The sequence below is a fragment of the Prinia subflava genome, chromosome 4 (assembly GCF_021018805.1).
Source record: "Prinia subflava isolate CZ2003 ecotype Zambia chromosome 4, Cam_Psub_1.2, whole genome shotgun sequence".
Lineage (NCBI taxonomy): Eukaryota > Metazoa > Chordata > Aves > Passeriformes > Cisticolidae > Prinia > Prinia subflava.
The window spans coordinates 61,584,618-61,606,914 of NC_086250.1; the positions used below are offsets into that span (position 1 = coordinate 61,584,618).

Here is a 22,297-nt window from a genome sequence, read left to right on the forward strand (position 1 = left end):
TTTGTTAGAATTATTTCATTTTACATGAATGATTTTGTTTTACATTTTACATTCTCCAGCTCAAGTAGAATTTCTGCAATAAATTAATGAAAACTAATATTTTCCTGATAGCTTGAAGAATGAAACTGAAACTTGAAATCAGCAGTCGATTTTGGTCTTGGCTGCACTCTCATTTCACATTTTAATATGCATTTTTCGCCTTAATCCAAATTTTACTCTATTCTGGGGGCTCAAACTGGAGTGCAACACCCAGACATTGTTTCTGCAAGGTCTGACAAGGCTGTGGTTAGGGTTAACCTGGGAGTCAGGCTGATCCTCTGGGCACACTGGGGCGCACTGGTCTGCAGGTGGGATGGATCCCAGAGGATACAGCTCTTTGCACTCCCGGGCATGCAGATGCCTGCACAGAGTTTGCACTGAGTTTGGGACTTGCTATGTGCAGAGACTCTCAGAAAGTTCTTTGCACCTTTTTTGTGTGCTGAACCCAGCTACCATAATGAAGGAATAGTGGGAATTTTTACCGGGAAATGTCATATTTCCATGTAGGAAACAGACTCCAAGCAACAGTCACTGTCTGGCAGCAGGGTTCAGAGCATTAAGCCTCCCAGGGCAGAAAGTCCAAGGTGGTTTGCAGCCCATGAGTGTAGTAGTGCATTTTTACACACAAACAAGTGTTTCTATATAAGGGAAAAAGTTTCAGCTTACCTTGAAACATATCAGGACGTTAAACTAGAATTTTCTATGGCCTTCTCACTGTAATTGGCTCAGTGCCAGCACAGAGGGACTGACTGTGCTTTGGAAGTGTACCTCAAAGCCTGTTGCCAGTCTAATGGGCAAAGTGCCAAATAGCCCACCTAGGTCATTCAGTATTTAAGAAAGAGCACAAAAGAACTTAGGGGCTTTTTTGGAATGCATTAGCCAGTGTAAGAGTGTCTTCTACACTGTGTTCGCCTTGTATTTCTTTGTTTTATAATGTTTATTTTTGTTATTTAAACCTTTATTTTACAAAGCATGTGCACAGAAGCCGTCTCGCTATTTATTAAGCCATTTCTCCGCAAGGCTGGACCCTCAGAAAGTATTGAGCTTTTTCAATACATGAGTACAAACAGCACCTCAGGTTTCTCAGCTCATCTCTGACTCTGTGCCCCTTTGCAGCTGAACATCGGCTGCACGGACCAGTTCAGCAGCTCTGCCCCGGTGCTGCTGCAGTACTCGCACGACGCGGGGCTCTTCTGGTCGCTGGTGAAGGAGGGCTGCTACCCCGCGTCCCCGGGCACCAGGGGCTGCGAGGGCAGCTCCCGCCAGCTCGCCGAGCCCTCCGTCTACCACACGGGGGACTTCGAGGACTGGACCAGAGTCACCATCGTCATCCCCAGGTCGCTGGCAGCCAGGTACGGTGCGCTGTAAACCAGGGGTGCCACTGGGACCCGTGGATTAGCTGGCTCGGCTGCTTCTGGAACGGTACATCAGGAAAAAGTTCCAAAGCTCTGAATAAAAGCAGTGTTAAAATATGGCAGATCTGGGGAAAATATACGATGCTGCCCAAAGCAGTGAGAAATTTCCATTTTAAAGGTGTCAGATTGGTCTATAATAAATAATTAAATTACAAAGCAGCAAGTAACCCAGCACTTTTTAATCTGACATCAATCCCTTTATTGTCTTTATCCATGTCAGCCCGGTCAGAGGCACCAGCAAGAGAGTAATAAGTCACATGAATTAAATAACCCATTTGAACCGGATTAATTTTAGTTATCACTGGGCAAAGAAACCTTAGCAAGGTATTTGAGCTGATGTATAATGTGCTGTGTCACTGAAGGCAGCCGGGACAGCCACAAGCAAAGGAGGGAAGAATGGTAGTTGTGCCCATCTGTAGCACAACCTCAGCATCAGATTAATACAAGTAAGAAAACGTCAGATGGTTGGAGACTCAAAAAAGCCTTGAAATCATGAGGGTTTTCTCAGTCTTACCTGGATTTGGCTGAAGTTTCTCACCCCCCTTACTCTCTGTCTTACTCCATCAGTAAAACACCCCAATCAGATTTGTTGGATGCACCGAGTGCTGCCAGCACAGCCACCCCACCAGGCCCCTGGCCATGTCCCCCTGCCTCCTGCCTCCCAGCAGCTTCTCTAGTGCTCCTCTGCGTTTCTGGCCCATCCTCCTCCCTCATCCTCAATCCCATTTGAGTGTGTGGCATATTTCTAGCAGGGGGGCCAGTGCCTCTGCCACAAGGATTTGAAATAGCAGTGTGTACCATAACAAGTTTGTCCTTTCTTCAGTAATTAGCCAATAAAAGCAGGTGCCAAATTGCACAGATCTGACACCAGCTGATTTGATTTACCCAAAACAAGCAGGGAAGAATCAATAGCAGCAATCTGTTTGGCATTATGTTCAGTAATGTGATCAGGAAAAAGAAGCTCATGCTAATACATTAAAAATGTAAGTATTGTGACTGCAATGAGTGTCTTAGCATGTTGAGAACTTAAACTGAGTTTATTGAGGGCCACTTAGGAAAACATGGTTTGTGGGTTAACCAAAAGCATCCCATTTCATTATTTGGTACTGAGCATGAGCATAATCATCACCTACCTACCAAATCCCAGTGCACAGCAAAAAAGGAATAAGTTTATTATTTTTTAGGCAGAGTAGCAAGGAAGACATTAGTTGATTCATTATATTGGCAATGACATTTTAAATCTGTTCCCCATCTTTGGAGCTCATGTAAAATCATTCAGCTAAAAGTTAAAGACTGGAAATCAATAACCAAAATATTTTTTCTTCAACAAGTTTCCTATGAAGTCAGTCACTGTTGTGGGCAGAGTGGGAGCTTCCAGACAAAGTTTATCAAAGAAGCCCTCCCCTGAGACATGAGATCCAGAAAGGACTCCACTGCTTTCTAAACTCCTTCTCAGAGAGGAGCCTGGGTGCAGCTGGATCCAATCTTAGCCCTAGGCTTTGTCAGTGGTTTATGTCTAAAGGATTATACAGGTGTAATGAAGCCTTTACACAACTTTGTCCTGCAAAGTTGTGTAAAGGATTAAGGATGGCAAACTACATATATTTATATAAATATATTTATTTATGATTTATCATGATAGCAATTAGACAAGAAGAACTTAATCAGAATTATTTACTACACAGTATTGGAGCTATAACAATTATCATAATATAGCGCACCATGAAGCAACATCGAAGAAATTTTATCAAAGCAATTGTATTAAAGCTAGTGAAAACAATTATTAAGTAGAGATTGTTGTTACTTACCCATACAATGACCATGGGCAAATTTCTTGCTCAGCCTGAAGCATTAATCTTTAGGTGCCTCCCCACCCAATGGAGGAATCTGCAGCCACTCCAAGAAAGGGCACGTCAGAAGCCCTGCCATTAAATTTTGGGACTAGGCTTTTAGAGCATGAACTGATGGACTGGCTCTGGGCCAGCTGTGTCAGCTCAGCAGCCTTAGATAAGTTATTAGTGATATCATTTGTTTGTTCCTTGATCCATGTTTTACCATGTCTACCATAACTCCATCTCACCATCAGGATGTTTAACTTTGGGAATGAAGAGTCAGAATGGTTATTTGTCATTCTATTTAGAAAGTGGCTTTTTTTCTTTTATCCAAATAACTTAGAGGTTTTTTACTCAAAAGTGTACAATGCCATAGCAAACTCTGCATCGCTGCCATTACTAAGTTCCTTTCAAAATACTGTAAGAAATTACATTCTGGGATTTTGATATGTAATTAGCAGCTCAGGTTGGTCTGAGTAGTAAAAAGCATCTTCAAAGTCACATCTAATTATCCGCTGTTGCTGATAAAACCATGTATTTGTTCTTTGCCTCACACTGATGGATACGGGCCAGAGAATCAGAGGAACCCAAAATGCAGCCAAAAAGTCTGGAAGAAATATCCTTAAGTAACATTGCCCAAATGTAGCATGACAGAAATCCAGGCACCCTATTTGCAAGCGGCTAGTTTGGGAAAAGTCCTTTTAACCTTAAGCAAGGAGCAGTAGCTGCTGAAGGCAGGAGTAGCTACACTGCTGTTTTTCCCTGCAGCAAGACCCGTTTCCGCTGGATCCAGGAGAGCAGCTCCCACAAGAGCGTGCCTCCCTTCGGCTTGGACGGCGTCTACATCTCCGAGCCCTGCCCCAGCTACTGCAGCGGCCACGGCGACTGCGTCTCGGGGGTCTGCTTCTGCGACCTGGGCTACACGGGTAAGACACCCTCCTCGGCTGGGATTACTGCAGGCACTGGCTGAGCTAAACCTGTGAACACGGCATCTTGGTTTTCCTCTCCAATATTCCGGAAAAATAGATGATGACATACGTTGCACGGGCTGCCAAGAGGAATCTTTCTTGTTTTGCTAAATTAAATTCGGCACAGGCAAAGCAGAGCAGCTGAAGGCAGCGGACACCGTTGATGTTTCTGGCAACCACAATCTTTGAACACCGCCATCTGTATGAATGGGAAGGGACTAGCAGTAAAAGAGAAAACAAAATAAAATATTATAAACTGAAAAGTCTGCTTAAAAGCCTTGGATCATCTTCAAGAGAATTGTTGCCATTTTTGAGTCCCCTGGCCATCAGATGGCATGGGACCAGGAGGGAACATATGTTCTGACAAGCCCTTCTGTGGAAAATTCTGCTCACTTGTGGTTTCAGGGGCTTTTATGCTGAAATAGGAAAAAAACCAAAATGCAAACCGTGTAAAAAAAAAAGATTGACACAATTAGTTGCACACTGCAATCTTTTCAACCCTCAACCAACAAAGCTATAAGCTAACATCTTTTGTTCGATTTGTTTTGAATTATATAGAAGGATAATATTTTTCTGTTTGCAAAAAATGCCTTATCAACATAAAGCTTGGCTGGTTTTCACTTAGTGAAATAAGCCATCTTAGAGTTTAGAGCAAGAGGGCTTATTCTTCCTATACAAATTTGTAAAATGGGTTTAAAAAGTTACAATCCAGTCACTAGGGCATTTTCTTAGAAAAGCCAGGTGCTTTGTCCCATATAGATGCAACAGAAGCATGTGGCAGTGTACTGTATCTGACCCTTACTCTGTCCAACTCAGTCTCACCAAAGCTTCTCCCTCTTTTGTTTTTTTGAAGCATCCCATGGGACCTGTGTGTCTAATGTGCCTAATCACAGTGAGATGTTCGACAGGTTTGAGAGGAAGCTAAGCCCTCTCTGGTACAAGATAACAGGAGGTCAGGTTGGGACAGGCTGTGGTGTGCTCAGCGATGGAAAATCTCTGTACTTCAATGGACCTGGCAAAAGGGAGGCAAGGACTGTTCCCCTGGACACCACAAATACCAGGTCAGTGCTCAGTGCTGCTTCTCACAATTGCCTGTGTATTCATGTTCTCTGTTCTGTCCTGTTGTAAGTGTGGATATGAGAAGGTGAGAAATGTTTTGGGGTTTTTTTTATGGTCATCATAACCTGTACAAAACCCCTGAAAGATAGAAGAATACTTTTTTGTTCATTCAGGTGTACTATTTCCTTTTTTTGAAAGAGAATACTTAGGTTAGAAACAGTGGAATAGCAGCATAAAATAAAAATATTAACTCTCTATCTTTCTGAGGAGATAGTTTGCATTCTATTCTAAGGCAGAAGACATGGTCTTGAGAATGCACAAAACCTAAGCCTCTGCCCATAGCTGGGGAGAAAAGCTCCTTCTCCTCTGACTGTGTTGAATTGCAGGCATGAGCATGGCATAGCAAGGAGCTTTTGTTTGCTTGCCAGATGTTGTGAATTACTCCACTTGTCAGAAGTGCAAAGGAATGGAATGTGAATTGTTTCTGTATAGCCAAGAGGCTAACAAGCCTTCACCCCTCTCCCTGCTGGTACTGAATCCTGCTACATTGGTAGCAATTATCCTCTTCTCTCAAATTGCCTAGCTGATTAATGTAATTAGGATGAACAAGGGGCTGTTAATTCTAACCACTATTTAGCTTGGAGTTTGCTGCTGCTTTGTCCAGTCTCATGAGAGATTAGGCACCTGAAACCCTGAGCACTCTACAGTTTTGGCAGTTAGCTTAATAAAAGATATTTCTCCTGACAAACACTGCTCTGAGAGTAAGTAGTGCCATGATTTGCTCCATTATTGAATTTGTGGGCTCACCTAGCAAAGGCTGGCCAGAGGTTACTGTGATCCCCCTCCAGCTCAGGCAAGCAGGGCTCTGTGGGCAGTGTGGGAGCTGCTGGTTTGGGGGAATCCTCAGCTGCTCCCTGGCACTGCACAGCTCTGCACCAGCTGCCTTACTTCTGTCCCCTGCATGTCTGACAAATGTGTGTCATAGTTAGATCATTATGTAAATTAGTTATTAATTAAACTAATTAATTGTTTGACAAATATGCTTTGGACAAGTGCATGTTTGTCCTGGAATTCTGGGAAGATGTGAGCACTTCCATTCCTGTGTTACATTGGGATTAGTCTAGACTACTTCCTCAAGAAGTCTGCATTCAAAACAATATTTTTGAGTTATTCCTTCTTTTATGGAGAAATCATTTTATAAAGAAAAGTGTTCCCTTTAGTTTTATATTAGTTTGAAACCACTTTTAATGCCAGATATTAGTATACATAGCTTTCCATTTTTACTAAGTTTGAACTATTTTAAAAGATGTTTTAAAATTCTGAGCAATGCTGCTTGATGTTTTTAATATAGCACTGCTTCTGTTTTGCACAAGAATGTGGTTGTCTTCTGTCTTAAAACTGCCTCAAAAACATAAATGACCAGAGAGGCACTTGGTGAGAGCAACTATGATCTCTCTTCTGATCATGTACTCACAGTGTGAGCTGCTCTCCTGCTGCAACTCATTGTTATGTCAAAATAAATCAGTATTTTATTTTTTTGTAAGCATCACAATGAGCAGGTTAACTCCCCTGAACAATTTAAGCTCGAAGCCACATCCCTGGGCTGTTTGCTAGATAGAACATAGTGGTCATCTCAAATGCAAATGGCACCAACATGGATTTTTTCTTTCTTCAGTGTGCGCTCAAAGGTAGTGCTACCTGATGCTGCTTGATCAGAACATAGACTTTTTATACTACAGCACTTACACCAGGCTGCATTTGTGTTCAGAGGAGAGAATAGCTGCTTCAAAAGGGCAACACAACTCATCCTAATAGAGCATACAGCAGAGACCAGTGCTCTGTCTTCTGCAAATATGTATTTCTTTCTTTCATTAACTGTAAGGCAGCCTGAGTTGGCCATGTATAACTTAGACATTCAGACACCTTGCTCTGAACAGATGCATCCCACTGAAATGTTTGAGGCCATCTGTAACATTAATTCTGTCTTTTTTTTCTAGAAGCAAAGGCACACAAAGTTTGTGAGAGTGTGATGGGTTAACTGAAAGGCCCATATACTAAAAAGAAAATAATTCCTCAGCCTAGAAATTATTTTCATTATTGGAGTTAAAATTAATGTTATTTGAAAGGGGAGATTAAAGGGAAGTACTTTTTCCTATTTTGGTATTATGTTTTGCATTCAGTAATGCCTTGCATAGAATTCAGTTATCTTATTAGGGGTCATCTTAGGCCCTGCACAGTTATCTTTTATTTTTTGCAGGGTTTTTTTTGTGACTGAGTAAACAGCAGGAAAATATGTCTTGAAAGGCATACTGTTAGATATGTGGATTGCAGATTGTGAATAGGAAGGCTGAAACTCCTGCAGTAGATTTTTAAGCTGCTTATTTTTCAGGTTAATAGTGTTTTCCCAGACCTTTTAAGATCTTGTTTTGTTAAATCATGCATGGAAGAGCCTGATAGAAAAATTGAAAAATATTGCAAGACACTAAATTTTTATTTTCATTCTGAATTCCTGCAGATCTACCTCTTCATGTTCCCTATCATCAGTTACAGCTTTTTGAATGTGAAGTGTAAATTTTATGTAAGGAATATACAGACTTTTTTTTCCCCTTTTTTTAAAGTACAAATACCGTTTTCCCTTTCATTCTCTTCCCATCAGAGCATGGTCCATAGGGGCTGAGTGTCCCTGGTTTGCTCTGCTCCAAAGGGGCTGAGATTTGCCAGCCTGAGATGTGTGATGCTGCTCAGGGGAGCAGCCACACCCACGTGTCACACTAAAAGCATTTCAAACTAAAGCTGATGCCTCAGAGTCAATGACCATAAAAACCCCTCAAATTTTAGTATATACATTAAGTGGTATTGTAATCTTAGCTTTGTTTGTCCTATTACCTTTTTATTCCTTTATGTGATTGACTACACCATTTTTTCCCAGATATTAGGAGAATGTCACACAGCACTAAGAGAGCTGTAAGTGTCAAAGTTAATTTCACCCAGACTGGGGTTTTTTGCCTTACTCTTCAGAAACCCCCTGGAGTCTCTCCATTCCTTCTCTATTGCACGGCCCAACACACCAAAGGCACAATTTCACAGGCAGCATTTCCATCCTTCTGACTGCCAGCGTGCTACAGGGATGCATTTTGGCTGCTGATGAGCTGCTGCCTCCCATTTTGATGGCCTGTCCCTTATGACACTGTTAACTATCTGTTCAGTGGGAGCATTTGCACACAGTGCCTACCTGGCATCTAGATAAAACCCATGGAATATCCATAGATTTTTTTCCAAGTGGTGACATCTGGCTTGTTAGCTGACTTGGCTCCCATCTGCTTTACAGACCCCATTGCTAATGAACGTGCCACCATCCCAGGGAGCTGTTCTGGGTCAGACACTTGCAGATCAGATGGGCTGATTCACCCTTCTGCAGAAAGGGGTTTTTTGTTCTTTGGTTTTGCTTTTTAACGATCTTCACATTTGGCGAGAATAAAAGAATTTCATCACAGGACTGTAAATCTATTCACCTCTGATGCTTCTGTCTAGAGTTTCATTGCCTGAATACTGTCTCCAACAAGAGAGCTGCAGAAACAAATAGAACCTGCCTGGCTAAATGGTGTAGAACTGTGAGCCTGACTGTCTGGAGCTATCTATGGGGTTATCTTAGCAATGAGATTGAGGAGGATATTCTGGCTTGTCCTAGACCCTATGGATATACAAAACATCTTAGGCAGTAGACAGATTTTGATAACAGAACTGGAATGTGGCTGATTTAGAAGCTGGATTTAGAGGAGGATTATGATATTGTGTATGTAACAGTGGGTGAGGGAAATTGAAGTCCTGTCTGCATTTTACTGGCTCTGGCTGTAGCTTGTCTATGATTTTACCAAACTTACTACAAATTAGGACCAACTCCTCTAAAACAAAAGAAGTTATCTTTATAAAGAATTGAGTGGCAAAAATACACATCAAAATTTATATTTTAAATAAAGATGTTATCTTCATGCAATAGAATTAACAAAGCCTGATTTTCTATCATCCTAATTTAAAAACTGGCCAGGAAGCAAGGAGGAGAATGGCATTGCCAATCTGCAACATACAAACTCTCATCATAGGGTTGAGTCCAGTTTCTCTGCTCTGCTCAGGTGCCATTTTTGGAGTGCAATGGAGACAGCCTGTGAAGAATGTGTAGGTTAGGGGCTGATGGCATTCTGAGTCATCTCAGTGCTCTTTACCTTAGTTATGAGCAAGTAAGACTCAGATGAATTCCTGAGACATGCAGTGAAATTTGGGGAGTGAGCAACAGGACATTAATTGAAATTAATTGTTGTTGTGTAGCACAATAGTGTGTATCTAGGAGAAAATGTAAACTACTCTAAAACCACGGAGTCACAATAATAAACACAAGCTCAGCAGGGACACTTCAGCATTGCTGCAGACTGGGGAAAAAAAACCTATCAATATTTTGGAGCACAAGGATGGAATCACACTTAATTCAAATATCACTAAACAGGGATGTTCCAGACTAATCCAGAGTTCTGTCAATAAAACCAGCAATCCTCTCAAGGAGTTTTGTGGCATTAAAAGGGTTGCAGAAAGTAGCTTTGGGAAAAATTGAAGACATGGAAATATGTTTATGCAGAGACTCAGATGCAATAGTTGCTGTGGTTTACAGTAAAAAGGATTATGAGAAGGTAGGGAAGTGATAAAAGCACTGACTACAGGGCAGGTTGCAAGAAAAGCAGCTCAGGAACATTTTTCTTTACCACTTCATGATGTGAGAACAAGAGAATATTCAATGAAATCACAATGTATACATTTAAAATCAAAGGGTTTACTTCACAAAATGTTCAGTGAACTCACTTCACCGAAAATTGTTTACATCAAGAATTTAAGGATCTAAAAAGGATTGGTGGTTTAGAAGGATGTAATAATTTTGTTACAACTCTAATGCTATATTTTAAAGCTTCACCTGATTTCTGGTGACAATAAGCCACGGTAAGATCTGATGTAGGGAACAGCTTTGTCTGCTTTGGAGATGTTGCAACTTTTGTGTGAGATGGAACTGCTAATTTTCATACTCGTTCAAAAACACATTTATTAGGCACAAGATTAATAAACCACCTCACTTTTTTCTGTCTTGGGTCCTTCACTATTTTCCATGCCCATGTTTGGTTTCTCTGGGAATATTGCCTAATCAATAAACCTGGAATAATGACCTAACTGAAAATGCCCTTAGTTAAGAGATGCAAATTATCCTGACTGATCTTGTGCTATCAGATGATTACATTTCTTTTCTATCTTATGTTTTTTAATAGGCTAGTTCAATTTTATGTACAACTTGGAAGCAAGACTGCTGGTAACTCCTGCAACAGACCAAGAGCCAGGAATGAAGGTAAAGCCCCTTTTCTTTATAATAAGCCTTTTTCATTTTGCATCTTCTGCAGTGTTTTTGCCTTTTGCTGCTTTTACAAAATCAAGAAGATTTTTTTTAAGAAAAATCAATTACATCCTCAGTTTTCATAAATGTTGGGGAACTGTCTGTAGGAGCAACTGTGTGAGCTGTGGTGGTCTAAGAAAAACAACATTTACAAAGCAAGGTGTAATACCTTGTATTAAACTATTTGATAGTGTTGGAAAACAGGTAAATTTACCAGTCCACAGGACTTTTGATAAGGTTTGAAATAAAAGGAATGAAATTCAAGTTCAGGATAAAGTGGGCAAACTGTTTCTGACCTGAAGAAATGTTGTGTACCTGAGAATTTGTTCATTTTTTCAACTACACCAGTGGGTCTAATAAAAAATTGCCTTCCAGAACAAGCTTATGCATGATTTCCCCAAAACATAAGATTCTAAAGTTGCAGCTGAAAATGCATTTAGTCTGAATAAATTCATCTCTCCCAGATGTCTCCTCTCTTATTTGACACCCATGTTTAAAGTTACTGTGGTGGAGAACTGGTGTTTGAGAAGGATCAGCATTCTGGGAGCAGATTCCTATGCAAAGTGGTCTAGTTGCATGAAGACAGACCACTGATATGAGAGATGAGAAAATTTAATTTTCCTCTCAGTATAAAGCATTTAACATAAGTGGATTTTTTGCTGGTATTTGGCATTTACATTGACTCACTCACTGAGGAAAGCTGTCATCTTGCAGCACAGATTACACCAAGGGTTTGATTCTCCACTCATTTGCACCGGTATAAGATACCAGAAAAAAAAAATCTGTTATCTTTGAACATACACCAGTATAAAAGAGTTTTAAGAGAAGAAATATGCACAGGTGCTTCTTTCTTGTATTATCACTTTTGATGAGCTTTGCTGGGCTTCTGTTGTGCTCTAGTATTTGCCATACTGTGTGCATGATACAAAGGCTATCTTAAATTTTCTAAATAGTATGATAATTAATTCCCAAGGATGCTGTGAGCTTGCATACATAGCAGGAGGATTGTAATCCCAGTTATCAGAATTAAAACTTAGTCTTTCACACAAACTGCAACGATACTCAACATGAAATAAATACTGTGTAAAGAAAATCACATTGTTCCTCTTATTTCTGTGGTATGACCATCAGTTTCCCTGAGAGCATAAAAGATGGAGTTTGGTGAAAACAGTCAAGATGGCATGTGGCAGCTGGTGACCCACGTCACCTTTGCAGCAGGACTGGCCACAAAAGGAGCTGCCTGGAGGGTGGGGCACCCGTCAGAAGGCATGTGCACCAGATGGGAGCTGGCAGCACAGGGTGAACTGCCCCCTCTTTGCTCTGCACAGTCACACTAACTGCTTCTCCTCATTTGAAACACAGGGCTTGTTGTTCAGTACACAAACGACAATGGGATCAGCTGGAGCTTGCTGCGAGAGCTGGATTTCCTGTCCTACCTGGAGCCCCAGGTCGTGTCCATAGACCTGCCCCGGGAGGCCAAGACCCCTGCCACCGCCTTCCGCTGGTGGCAGCCACAGCATGGTGAGCAGGGCCCTCCAAAAATGCATTCAGCAGCTTTACACAGCCCACCTGTCAGTGCTGCTCGGTGTGGGCATGCTGTGCTCAAACCTCAGCTCATGATAAACATGGTAGTTGGAACAGCTGGATGCTGTAAGAGCATATTTGGGCTTTCCTGAGTCACACTGTGGCTATGGTTTTCTTTTATAGCACCAAGCTGGTGAGTGGGCTTAAGAGTAAAATTGTTTAAGAGCTAAGTTTAAAGCAAAGAAGCTGACATAACAGGAGGGAGGGGGGAAATTACTTTTAAAAAACAAAGCTTAAATAAGATCAGAGCTTTTACCTGAGTATAGAGTGACCTGGGATGCCAAATGGCTTACACTCTTCATCTCATTTTTTCTCTGTTTTGGAAGTGAAGGCACAACTTGGCCTTGAATCTGCCTGGTGGCTCCCATCTCACTATTTTAATATCTTCACACTCCAGAACAGGACTCTCTCCTGCCACCATTTCCAGTGTCCACGAGCCCACTCCCCTGCCCCTGCCAAACCATTCAGCCACCTCCCACATCCTCAACTGAAAGATAAACCCTGGAGCTGACTGATTCCTACAGCCACTGCAAGAGCTCTCACCTCACATGGGGGCACATTACCACTACTAAAAGTGTCCTGATTAGGTGTTACCTTTGCACAAGGTAGCAGCTCCTGGATCTGCAGGAAATATAAGGCAATATTCATAAATATAGCAAAGTACATTTTGACAGCAATTCCTTGGGGAGCAAAGCACATACGTTACATTTAGGTAATTATAGTATGCAGCTCCTTTGACATCATTTGTCATTTTGATGGCTGATTTTATTCACACATTTTCTTGCATGTGCTGGACTTAATTGTCCTCACTAGCTAAGAGAATAGACAAGACAAGAGGGATGTGATTCAGTTAAGAAGAGAGTTCCTTTGGTGAAAAATGCTGAGCCATGGCTGGGGCACCACAGACCATCGTTCTGTGATGATCACTTGCATTGGTGAGTGGTGCAATGTCCAACACTCTGCTCCCTGTAGTTGCCTTGGTGGCACCTGGATGACATCTGTCCCTGCTGAGGGTCATCACTCTTAAGACATGGATGGCAGCCCTGTGTCTCCCAGTATAAGCAAGGTCTCATGACTGGAAGTTGTAATATCACATTCCACCTCAGTGCCTACAGGTGACAACCAGTTCTGATCAGAGATGTTGGTTCCTTCATGGACTATCCTCTATCTGCCACTCCTCAGTTCAGAGTAGCCCTATCAGCCATGACCCACGTTCCTCTTGGTGGCAAGGGAAACGTCCTGGCACATTGCTGCAAGCTCACAATTTATTGTAAAGGCTTTTCTTCCCCTCCTATGAGGGCAGTTATTGTGCAGTAAGATGTTCTTTCCAGCATGCCAGTGGAAAGGTGAATTGAAATGAAGGCTGAAGAAATGGGCTGGAGATGATAAAAGAGAAATGCCTGCAGGCTGGAGAGCAAGAGCAGAGAGATTTCCAGGAAGGAGAACAGCACTTCTGTAAATATTATCTATATGCAGAGCCTTCAGCATTTTCCTTCATGCTCTATTCACTTTCATACAAAAGCTGTTTTGGGAACTAGACAGAGGCCTTTCCAATTTAGCTGTGGGGAATAGCAGGAAGGTTGTGACCCATAAAATGAAAATCCCCAATCTAGGGGCTCAGGGAGTATGTCATCCAAACAGAGAGAGAGCATATGATGGCAAAGGCACTGAAGCTAAAGAAATGAAGAGGGAAATACCTGTGTTCATCTGTAATAGAAATATGCTCTAGAGTCCAGGTGCATCCTCTAGCAATGTTTCAGTCTTGTTTAACAGCACTCAGTCTGTGTGACTGAGCACTGCTCACTGAGTGAACACAGCATATGGGCATTGGAAACAGCTTACAGGGACTCCACTAACCTGTCTGTTCTGGTTTTTGTAGGGAAGCATTCAGCTCAGTGGGCTTTGGATGATGTGCTTATAGGGATGAATGACAGCTCTCAGACTGGCTTCCAAGATAAATTTGATGGAACTGTGGATTTACAAGCAAGCTGGTACAGAATACAAGGAGGTCAAGTAGACATTGACTGCCTGTCTATGGATACAGCTCTCATGTTCAGTGAAAACATTGGTATGTGTCATCAAACATTGCTACATTTTGTATGGGTCTATTTTCTAAATTATATAAGGATCAAGTTTTACAAGATGGGAGGTATAGACAAATCCAGGTATTTAGTAATCTGTAGGGAAGAGAAGGCTGGAAAAAGGTGAAGATAGAGGTAACAATGTTTGAATGACAGTGTTGAAAGCATATGCTGAAGGTACACTTTGTTGTTGTTATTGTATTTGGGTTTTTTTTCCTCTCTTTTCTTAGGAAAACCTCGTTATGCTGAGACTTGGGACTTCCATGTATCAGCCTCCACATTCCTGCAGTTTGAGCTGAGCATGGGCTGCAGCAAGCCATACAGCAATTCCCACAGTGTGCACCTGCAGTATTCCCTGAACAACGGCAGAGACTGGCACCTGGTGACAGAGGAGTGTGTCCCCCCCACAATCGGCTGCCAGCAGTACACCGAGAGCTCCATCTACACTTCAGAGAGATTCCAGAACTGGAAGAGGGTTACTGTCTACCTCCCACCCTCAACCAAGTGAGCACTGCTCTTCTGGTTGTTTAGCATGACAGAGGTTTTGCTGATCTAATTAGAACAAACATCCTCCAGCTTGAGAATGTTCTGCATGTCTTTTAAATTTTTAAATGTGTGTTGTCACGCCACCAGAATGTTAAATTTCACTTCAAAATATTTCATCAGCTATAATGTGAAGTGTAGAGACTTAAGGAAGTTACAACTTTGATGAATGAATTCCTAAGTCTTGCCTATAATTTATGACAGTGAGAACAAGAATGCTAAACCAGCTTTTCTAACATTTATGCAATAAGGAGCAAGAATAAATACCCTGATCATCCTTTTCTACAGTACTGTTTTCTGTCATTGCACATTAAGTTGTCATCCAACATTCAGGCGTGTCAGTCACAGCACTCAGCAAGCCAGAACACGTCACTGGACGTGCCACCTTCACCCTTTCCACCAGGAGGAGAGTTCTGCAAACCTCCTCAGGATATCACAGGGCTGGAAATGGATGTGGCAGATGTGCTGGCATCCATCTCTCTGAATAAAATCATGCTCTGGTTTAGGAATGACAGGTAGTGATGACACTGCTTACCATTGTTCTGAGTAGTTCTGTAATTCTTCAGAGCCCCCTACACATTGCCTTTGTACGTTTCATCACCCAGAAAATGCACTGGTAAAAATGGACACACAGTAAATGAACTGGGCCTGGGGTTCCCATCTTGGTTCCCAATTCCACAGTTCACTCCAGAGCGCCATGCATCATCTTCCAAAGAATTTTTTTTCTCCAAAATAATTTCCTCATTTGAGGATAACGAGGCAGTCAGCAGTGACAGCAGTGTGTATGTATGTGCATATTTGTATATATATATTCATAAATTCTTATATATAGATAGATATGAACATATATAACCATTGTTTTTATCTTTACATAGCACTTAGTACAAATGAACTTTCATAATCTCTTACTTTGCTGATGCAATTTTATTGTTTCCATTCTGCTAGCAACACATGGAGCTCTCAAATGCCAATGGAAATAATAATTTTTGCTCAACCACTTTGCTGGTCAGCAAATGTCTCAGCAATATTCTTTCTTGATTATCACCTTGGACACCTTTCTTGAGAATATGCTGGAATTTTGCCTAAAAGACTAACCTGAAATTTAAACTTCCAGTTTCCATTAGAATATGAATCTTTTCAAAATAAGTGGGCTGTGCTTATTAATATACTTTTCTTCAGAAGCCTGTGGGATTTTCTTTAGTATTTAGCACTTTCTGGATCAGAATTCTGAATGCTGAAATACGTTTCCTCTGTTTATAATAGCTCTCCCAGAACAAGGTTCAGATGGATTCAGTACAACTACGCTTCTGGAGTTGATTCTTGGGCTATTGATAACGTGGTCCTGGCCACAGGATGCCCCTGGATGTGCTCAGGGCACGGCATCTGTGACTCAGGTCATTGCATGTGAGTAGAAAACTGCTTCAGCTGCTTCATAGAAAGGGTGGTTTTTTATGCAGATGGATAATACCTTTTCTTCCCAATGTGCTGCTAGGTGTGACAGAGGCTTTGGAGGTCCATACTGTGTCCCTGTCCTTCCTCTGCCGTCTGTCCTGAAGGATGATTTCAATGGTAACTTGCATCCAGACCTTTGGCCTGAAGTCTACGGTGCTGAGAGGGGAAACCTGAATGGTGACACCATCAAGTCTGGAACAGCTCTCATTTTCAAAGGGGTCAGAGATTACTTACATTAAGAAAAAATGAATGAAAACCAGTAGAAAAGTTTCTAAAAATAGAGAGTAAATTTTCTCTCCATATATTTATATTGAAATATTTTGGCTAGAATTGGACATTTTCATTTTTCTTGTCTTTTCCTACCCAAAACATGCATCATGTTTTCCACAATTTTGTTTGGTTTTTGTTTTGTTTTGTTGTTGTTGTTGTCTTGTTTGTTTGTTTTGTGGTTTTTTGTTTGGTTTTGGTTTTGGTTTGGTTTGGGGTTGTTTTGTTTTGTTGTTTCTTTGTTTCTTTGTTTTTTGGGGTTTTTTTATGAACAAATGGGTTTCATCTCTTGGTTGTGTATTATTTTGTTTGTGGTGTAAACTCCTCCTTGACCATCAAAGGAAATGAATAAATCTCTACACTGAGATTCTTGAAGTGAACTATTTGGAAATATGGTACACATTACAATCATCTTGAAGTCTCCTGATTGGCTTTTTAGTATTTTGAATAATACAAATTAGTCAGGGCTCTAGTCTGTGTAATCAATGTTTATGTATTTTGTCTGTATTTTACTCAATTCTATCATTTGGATGTTTTCTAGTTTTTTAAAGACTTATTTTTGTTGATTGCAGATTTCAAAAGGACAGGAAATAGATTTTCTGAATTTTTCAGTTCTTAACAAAATGAATAATAGATTTTGTTCACAAGCACACAAATTCTCAGCTCATACAAACCTTCATTTGACACTGTGAACTCAGGTGCCCCCCAAAAAGAGAAGTTAAATAATGTTTGGTATATAAATTAATTCTTTGAATTATTTATTTGCAAAAGCTTGACTCCAGTTCAACCTCTTTAGATTCTTTAAATCCCAAATCACGAGATGTGAACTGTCTGAAATTTGCATTGCTTGTTCCTGTAGATTGTTCCCTGGGGGAAATGGGTGTGGAAAGGGGGAAGCTCTGAGAGGTGCTTTGCCAGATCTCTGCAGAACAGGGACTGGCTCTGGTCCCAGGATCCACTCAAGGGCAAGCTCAGCTCTAGGGCTGGACAGGGACTCAGGGGTGCCTATGAGGTTCCCTGCATGTTCCCTTTCCTCACAGGTCAACAGGTTGCCCCAGAAGAGGATATTTGTACAAAATATGTTTTGAGGTACAGAAAAGGATTCCTAGAGAGGACTGTCCCTGCTGGAAATTAGGGTGCTTGGCAACTGTACAGTTTGCACAGAAAATGAGTGCAGTAGCTTAGACTCAATGATTGCAGATCACATCCCAGGGTTCAGAGCATGAACTGAAGGAGCTGTAACTGTGCCTGACCATGCAGTTGTGCCTCTGTCACATCTCAGCTCACTTTACCAAGGGTGGCACTGTCCCCACTTTGTGCCTGGGAACAGCTGTGGTACAGAGAACTTCTCCTCTTGCTGCCACCAGCCGACAGCGTCCAAACAACAATAATCTGCAGAACATACTCAATAATGGGAACTGATATTCACATGGTACATTCTGTGTTTGCAGGAAGGACTGAGAATGCTTGTGTCAAGAGATCTAGACTGCACTAATACAGTGTACATCCAGTTTTCATTTAAATTTATTGCCAAAGGTAAGATCACCGTTGATTTACTATCGCTTCTCGAACTTTGCTTGTGCATAGTAGCAACACAGAAAAGAATACAGATTTATATTTTTAACTTCATTGTATGGTAGTGATCAACAGTTTATGGTAGATTATAGGGGAGCTTGTTTGAAATTTTGCATCATTCCTCCTTGGTACCAGCCTACATGGCTGTCTGTGCTGTTCCTAAGGAAAAAGTGGACTGTAGTATCACCAAAAATAGCACAGCTAGAAAAGTCTTTGGGCAGAAAAGAAGCAAAAGAGTTCAAGATTTTCCCACTATGTTGGGAAAAAATTATTTGTCCAATTTTTTTATGTCATAAAATAGTGCCTACAGTAAATTATTTAAGGGGCTAATAGTAAACTACAGTATTTTTCATTTTCAGGCTTCAGTCCACTGCATTAAAATCTCTTACCACTTGACTGTCTAGTAGGTATCTTAGAGATAACAATAATCCTATTTAATTGCTATGAAGAATAGTCAGAATTTGCAAGACAAGTTTTATGCATTGTTGTAAATAACTCATGACAGTTCCTCTGAAGCCCTTACAAGGGCTTTTAAGCCAATGATTCAGTCTTACCCTGCTCCAAGGCCCTGCCATCCTTGGCTTTAAAAAATAATTATATCCAAATTTGAAGTGACTTGATGGAGAACCACTAAACTGCTTGAAGGTTTGAACCATTCCCATGCAATTTCAGAAGTTTCCCCGCAATTTTCTGATAGAATTGGCACTTTTAATCTGAACTCTGAATGATGAAAAACTCCTCTCACTCTGGTGTAAGGAACATGTGGAAAGCTCAGTGCTCTGGGACTGGACCCTAACTGACTCATTTACCAACAGCTTGAAAATAGATTTAAACCCCCTCTTCCTAAATAAGTATCTTAGCCAAATCTGTGTACAGACAAGTGAAAATATAGCTCTTTGTGAATTATTATTGATTTTCTTTAATGGGCATTTACTCATGTATATTGGGCTATTTATTGCTGGGTTTAGTACTTTATCAAAAAGAGAGAAAACTGTAACAGCCAAAAACACAACATGCCCTAAAATGATAACATACCAAATATTTCATGTTTATAAGTGAAGTCGTTGTGAAGATTTCTTTTACAAAATTATTCCTTGGTAATATTTCTTCATATGACCCTTGAAAAAATATTAAAAAATAAAGTGCATAAAAATATTGCTCTGAAGGCAGGAATAGCCAAAGGCTCAGGCCTGGATTTTGACCCACAAGGAGTAAGACCATGAAACTCCGGGGGAAATTGCTCCTTATTGAGTTTTCTTAGCCCTCCTGTTGGATCCAGGACTTGGTCCCAAGGAGCTCCCTACTGTTGAATACTAATGGATATATCTGGGTGTATCTCTCAGCTGTGAGTGTTACAAGCAGCATGTTGTTTACTGTTAATTGCCACAGATAAGCTGAAATCAGCTCCTGACTGCAAACAGCTCTTCCCTGCTCTGCTCCACAGCTAATGAATGGTTGAATACTTAGCACTGGAGCAGAGGGGAGCAGGAGCATGTGCATCAGGCACTTTGGTTTCAGCAAATGTGGTTAATTTATGTACAGAACAAGGAAAAATCTTGCCCAGGAACATACAGTGAGTCAGGGGTGAAGAAACTGTCCCTTAGTCCTTTCCTTCTGCTGGTTCCTGACTTTCTGGGGACATGCCACACCATGAAGGGAGCAGAGTGTACGTGTCTGAGTGAGACCTCAGTTCAGACATACCATCACTTGGACACTGGTATTCCTGGACAGCAAGTTAGGCACAGGCCAAATACAGGCTGGGGGCTGAGCTTGTGTTTGCTAACCAGCATCAAGAATGAGTGCTGGGCTCTAATTAGCATGTGTTAATAACTAGGGCTGTGAAGAGCTTCTGGTTTTTACTCTTTAATGCTCTAATTAAAAAAAAAGGAGGAGCTGGTAGTTAGAAAATGCAGATTTTACTGTCAGTTCCACTGACTTTTAGGCCAAGCTTAAAACACAGAATATTGCTTTGTTGGTGTTAAAACATGCTAATAAAGATCCTCAGTGCTCTCCATCAGTTATATAATTTGTGGACATGAATATCCTCATCCCAGTGTCTGCAGTGAGAGCCATAGACCCATAAATTTATGAGGATAAGGACTGTGTTTTTATCTGTGGGTGCTACTGATAGAGATGATAATGTCTGGTGTCTGGACAAACCAAACAAATAAATACTGTATTACTGGAATATGTTTGTAGTAGGAGGACCTGGTGTGTTCTAATCTAAAATACATAACACTTAGATAGCTTCACATCTAAGTAATTAACTATGATTATATGTATAATGAACAGTAATATAAATTTAAGCCCTATTTCATTTACATTTTGCAGACAAACAAGCAAGGCAAAGCACAGAAAGACCTATGTGTACAATGTTTATATAACATTTCAACAGCTCAAGCTGTTGTTGAAGGAAGCCCCTTCTTTGTGGTGGATGTCAGAGCAACATAATTTCGTTTATACTTGTTTGAACCTTCGGGATTTTGATGAACATAAATCCATGTCCTTTGTGCTCCAGGCACCCCTGAGAGGTCTCATTCCATCCTGCTGCAGTATTCTGTCAATGGTGGCATCACCTGGCACCTGATAGACGAGTTTTACTTCACCCAGACCACAGACGTCCTCTTCATCAACGTTCCTCTGCCCCACGCGGCCCAAAGCAACGCGACGCGGTTCAGGCTCTGGCAGCCCTACAACACTGGTAAGGCAGGGACAGCCCTGGAGCCCAGCTCCGTGCTTGCACAGCTCAGCAGCTCCAAAAGAGTGCATTTTCTGAACTGAACAATTACAGAGACTCTTAAATCATGGGGGGTTTGTGTTTGAACTCCTTCAATTAGGATTACTGCAGGATTATGTTTACTGTCTTATAAAATGGTTGAGTGCTTTAAAGTGAAGGACCTTCACCTGCCAGCCCTGGATTGTGTGCAGAAAAGCACCAGCTTTGACCCTGGAGGGAGTGGGAGATCAAGCAACACCAATAAAGTTAACTTCACTCAGGTTCTCATTATTTTTAATGGACATGATTCTCACTTACACTGAGGCCCCATTAGGATGCTCCAATTATACAAAAGCGTCCCAAGTGTAAATGGGAACTGGGCCTACCTTGCTCAGAATTAACTAGGCATTAAAAACCCATTTAGAAAGAGTATGTAGTGAGCAGTTAATCTTTTGATTAAATTGTAAAGGATGGAAAACCACAAGAGGAGCTCAGCTCATTCCTCCTTACAGGAGATGTGCCAGCTGAAGGAAGCTCTCCTCTGCTTTCATTTACTCTGAGCACAGTTCTAAGCAGAAAGTGACATTAACAGCTCTAAAGAATTACAGCAATCATTTAGACATGGTGATTCAGCAACAGTTTATTCCATGTAGGCAAATTCCTAGCACACTCCTAACAAAAAAAGCAAATTCAAATCTGGTCCTGACAATCCTGTTTCAGTTCATTTTTCTGATGTGTCCTGCCTAAAACAATTATCTAAACTTTTCTCTGATAAACTCAAACACTTCTAGATAAATGGAAAAATATTACACAGAAGATGTGTCAATTTAATCCTTCCTCTTCAGTTTGAGGATAGCAGTTTTCTGGCATATATGAATACATAATCCACTGGAGAGAAGGAGTTTTGGAGTTTCCTTCTCCATGGAAGACCTTGTCTCAGGCAAACACAAGCTGCTGTGTGCAAGGACATAAAATGAAATTCACTTTCAGGCTGCTTTGACTCTGTAGCAACTGCTCATTTAGGTGATTTTTAATTAAAGAAGACAATGACAGAATTTCAAAGTAAATGTGATTTAAATAGAAGATAATTGTTCAACACCCATTTCTTTTCACTCTTTGTTTTGCTGTGACTTCTATAAATTTCAGGGAATAAAAATTAATTCCATTGGGTCAGACTGCAAAACAGTATGGGAAATATTATCATGGAAAGGGAAAATAGTGATCCCACACCTTCAGCATCCTCTTCTTCGCATAATCCATAAATACTGGCTGCTGTTCTGCTCTCTAATAATATTAGTATTAGGTAACAGGAGTAACGGGAATATTTCCATTTTCTTTGTA

The 22,297-nt window shown here is 41.0% G+C and overlaps 1 protein-coding gene across 1 annotated transcript in view; it reads left to right on the plus strand.

The window, feature by feature from the left end:
* The window catches only part of RELN (reelin), a 277,609-nt gene that overhangs the window by 210,956 nt on the left and 44,356 nt on the right, over positions 1-22,297 (plus strand). The window contains exons 28-38 of the mRNA XM_063396915.1: positions 1,156-1,391; positions 4,055-4,212; positions 5,108-5,315; positions 10,617-10,693; positions 12,101-12,259; positions 14,202-14,390; positions 14,634-14,907; positions 16,210-16,350; positions 16,439-16,616; positions 18,117-18,201; positions 20,759-20,941. Of these exons, the coding sequence (XP_063252985.1) occupies positions 1,156-1,391; positions 4,055-4,212; positions 5,108-5,315; positions 10,617-10,693; positions 12,101-12,259; positions 14,202-14,390; positions 14,634-14,907; positions 16,210-16,350; positions 16,439-16,616; positions 18,117-18,201; positions 20,759-20,941 (1,888 nt within the window). The remainder of the gene's footprint in view (positions 1-1,155; positions 1,392-4,054; positions 4,213-5,107; positions 5,316-10,616; positions 10,694-12,100; positions 12,260-14,201; positions 14,391-14,633; positions 14,908-16,209; positions 16,351-16,438; positions 16,617-18,116; positions 18,202-20,758; positions 20,942-22,297) is intronic.